Raw genomic sequence first — 2,470 nt, 5'->3', positions numbered from 1 at the left:
ACACACACACACACACACACACACACACACACACACACACACACACACACAAGGTGGGCGGGCGGTATCACCAGCAGCACAAACCACAGCGTTAACAACAACTACATCCCCTGAACGCCTCACAAACCTTTGATCCAGAGGGCACAGCGGTCTGAGTCCAATTCTGGGTTCAGGTCCGATTCATAGAGTGGGTGTGACATGGTGCAGTGGGTCCAGTCAGGATGGGTTCTGATCCGTCTCTTTGTCATACGTAAATGACATTCATGCAGTTTAAATCAATGTTTGTCCTGTTTTAAATAAAAGCCTTAAAGTTGATCTGTTGTTTAATGTAAACTAAATAAAAACTCACATTTTAAACCAGTGAAAATGATCCAACAGCTCTCTGTGCAGCTTCTCAGAAACAGAACCAGAACTCTCCTCTCTGTGCAGCTTCTCAGAAACAGAACCAGAACTCTCCTCTTCCTCTTCCTCACAGCCACAGTAAAATGTCCACTCATCACTTTAGCAGGAAACCGTTTTTATTTCAGAAGCTTCCAGCTGAAAATCAAACCTCTGCTGACAGTGAGTCATCAGAACTTCCCTCCATTAAAGCAGAACCTGCTCAGGCTGCACGGGTCCATCAGAACCACCAGGAGACCAGCATCTGGACCAGAACTCTGCAGGACAGCAGGTGTCACAGAGCCTTCACCTGGACCCTGCGACATGAAGGACCCCTGGTTCTAACATGACCTGCTGACCTGTGGGGTCAGGGTTCCTCTGGAACCTGAGCAGCTGTCTGAGCTGGACAGAGTTCTGCTCTGGTTCTGAAGCAGTCCACATGTCCTCTGATGGAGCAGCTGCTGGTCTCAGTAAATTATGGGTTTAATTTCTAGCCTGCAGCAGTGAAGGTGTGTTCCAGGGGTCTCATCTGTWACCTGCTCTGAAGTGAGGACCTCCTGGACAGTTTGGACTCAGAGTGGACTCCTCATCTGAAGCTGACCCACTGTCAGAGACACAGTCCGGTCTCTGAGCTGAGCTGTAAACTGGACCTGCTTCACAGAGTGGATCAGTTCTTATCTGCAGTAAAATAAAGGAAGAACTTCTGATCTGACCAACATCTTCACATCTTCACTCCAAACGGACTGAACTTCACCTGAGACACCTGTCAATGAATAAGAGACCAAAGATTTGCTTTGAGGAAACGATATATTTGTTGCTTCTAGAAAGGTTTAAACATCAATCATAACATGAAGTCTGTGGTCATTTGGACCTGAGTGCAGAATCTGTACCCCCTCACTGGTTCTACCATCAGTCTSACTACAACCCAGAACTGAACAGATGAGAACAAACTGACTCACAATCAGGTTCATCAGAAGGTTCTGATGGGTTTATTCCAGAACCACCGACTCAAACACATCGTCACAAACTCAGAACACTGTGAAGAGTCCAGAACAAGAACCAGAACCAGGTCTTTGTCTTTATGGGATCTAACCATAACTGTATGTCCAGATGTTCTTCAGAGACGTCATCCCTCAGATGATATCATCCCTCAGATGACATCATCCCTCAGATGACATCATCCCTCTGTGAGGTCATCGTTGAAGTAGAGGAGAACAGCAGGGATGAAGGCGTCTCGGTCCAGTCTCAGCTGGTCCAGCTCCAGGTCTTCATCAGGAACTCCGTTCTCACTCAGAGTCTTCTTCATGTCCAGGATCACTCCGTCAAACTTCCAGGTGTAGCTGTGGGCGTGAGAGTTGTAGCGCAGGTAACGCTGGAGGATCTCCTTCATGGTTTCCTCAGAGCACACCTGGGGAACCAGGAGAAGCTCAGAAACATCTCAGACATGAAGCTGAAGAACGTCTCAGACAGGTAGAAGAACATCTCAGACAGGAAGAAGAACATCATCTCAGACAGGTAGAAGAACGTCTCAGACAGGTAGAAGAACGTCTCAGACAGGTAGAAGAATGTCTCAGACAGGTAGAAGAACGTCTCAGACAGGTAGAAGAACATCACAGACAGGTAGAAGAACATCGTCTCAGACAGGTAGAAGAACATCACAGACAGGAAGAAGAACATCGTCTTAGACCGGTAGAAGAATGTCTCAGACAGGTAGAAGAACATCACAGACAGGAAGAAGAACATCGTCTTAGACTGGTAGAAGAATGTCTCAGACAGGTAGAAGAGCATCACAGACAGGAAGAAGAACATTGTCTCAGACAGGTAGAAGAACATCTCAGACAGGTAGAAGAACATTGTCTCAGACAGGTAGAAGAATGTCTCAGACAGGTAGAAGAACAGTCTCAGACAGGTAGAAGAACATCTCAGACAGGTAGAAGAACATTGTCTCAGACAGGTAGAAGAACATTGTCTCAGACAGGTAGAAGAACATTGGCTCAGACAGGTAGAAGAATGTCTCAGACAGGTAGAAGAACAGTCTCAGACAGGTAGAAGAACATCTCAGACAGGTAGAAGAACATTGTCTCAGACAGGT

General features: G+C 46.6%; 1 protein-coding gene across 1 annotated transcript in view; it reads right to left on the bottom strand.

Annotated features, from left to right (window-relative positions):
* Positions 1-1,339: 1,339 nt before the first annotated feature.
* Positions 1,340-2,470, bottom strand: part of cyb5d1 (cytochrome b5 domain containing 1) — a gene marked incomplete at its 5' end in the record, with an annotated part of 6,904 nt that continues 5,773 nt past the window's right edge. The window contains 1 exon segment of the mRNA XM_013999978.1: positions 1,340-1,786. Coding sequence (XP_013855432.1) covers positions 1,556-1,786 — 231 coding nt within the window.

Source organism: Austrofundulus limnaeus, unplaced genomic scaffold (assembly GCF_001266775.1).
Source record: "Austrofundulus limnaeus strain Quisiro unplaced genomic scaffold, Austrofundulus_limnaeus-1.0 Scaffold2601, whole genome shotgun sequence".
NCBI lineage: Eukaryota > Metazoa > Chordata > Actinopteri > Cyprinodontiformes > Rivulidae > Austrofundulus > Austrofundulus limnaeus.
The sequence above is the reverse complement of the archived record's forward strand: the minus strand, read 5'-3'. Positions and strand labels throughout refer to the sequence as shown.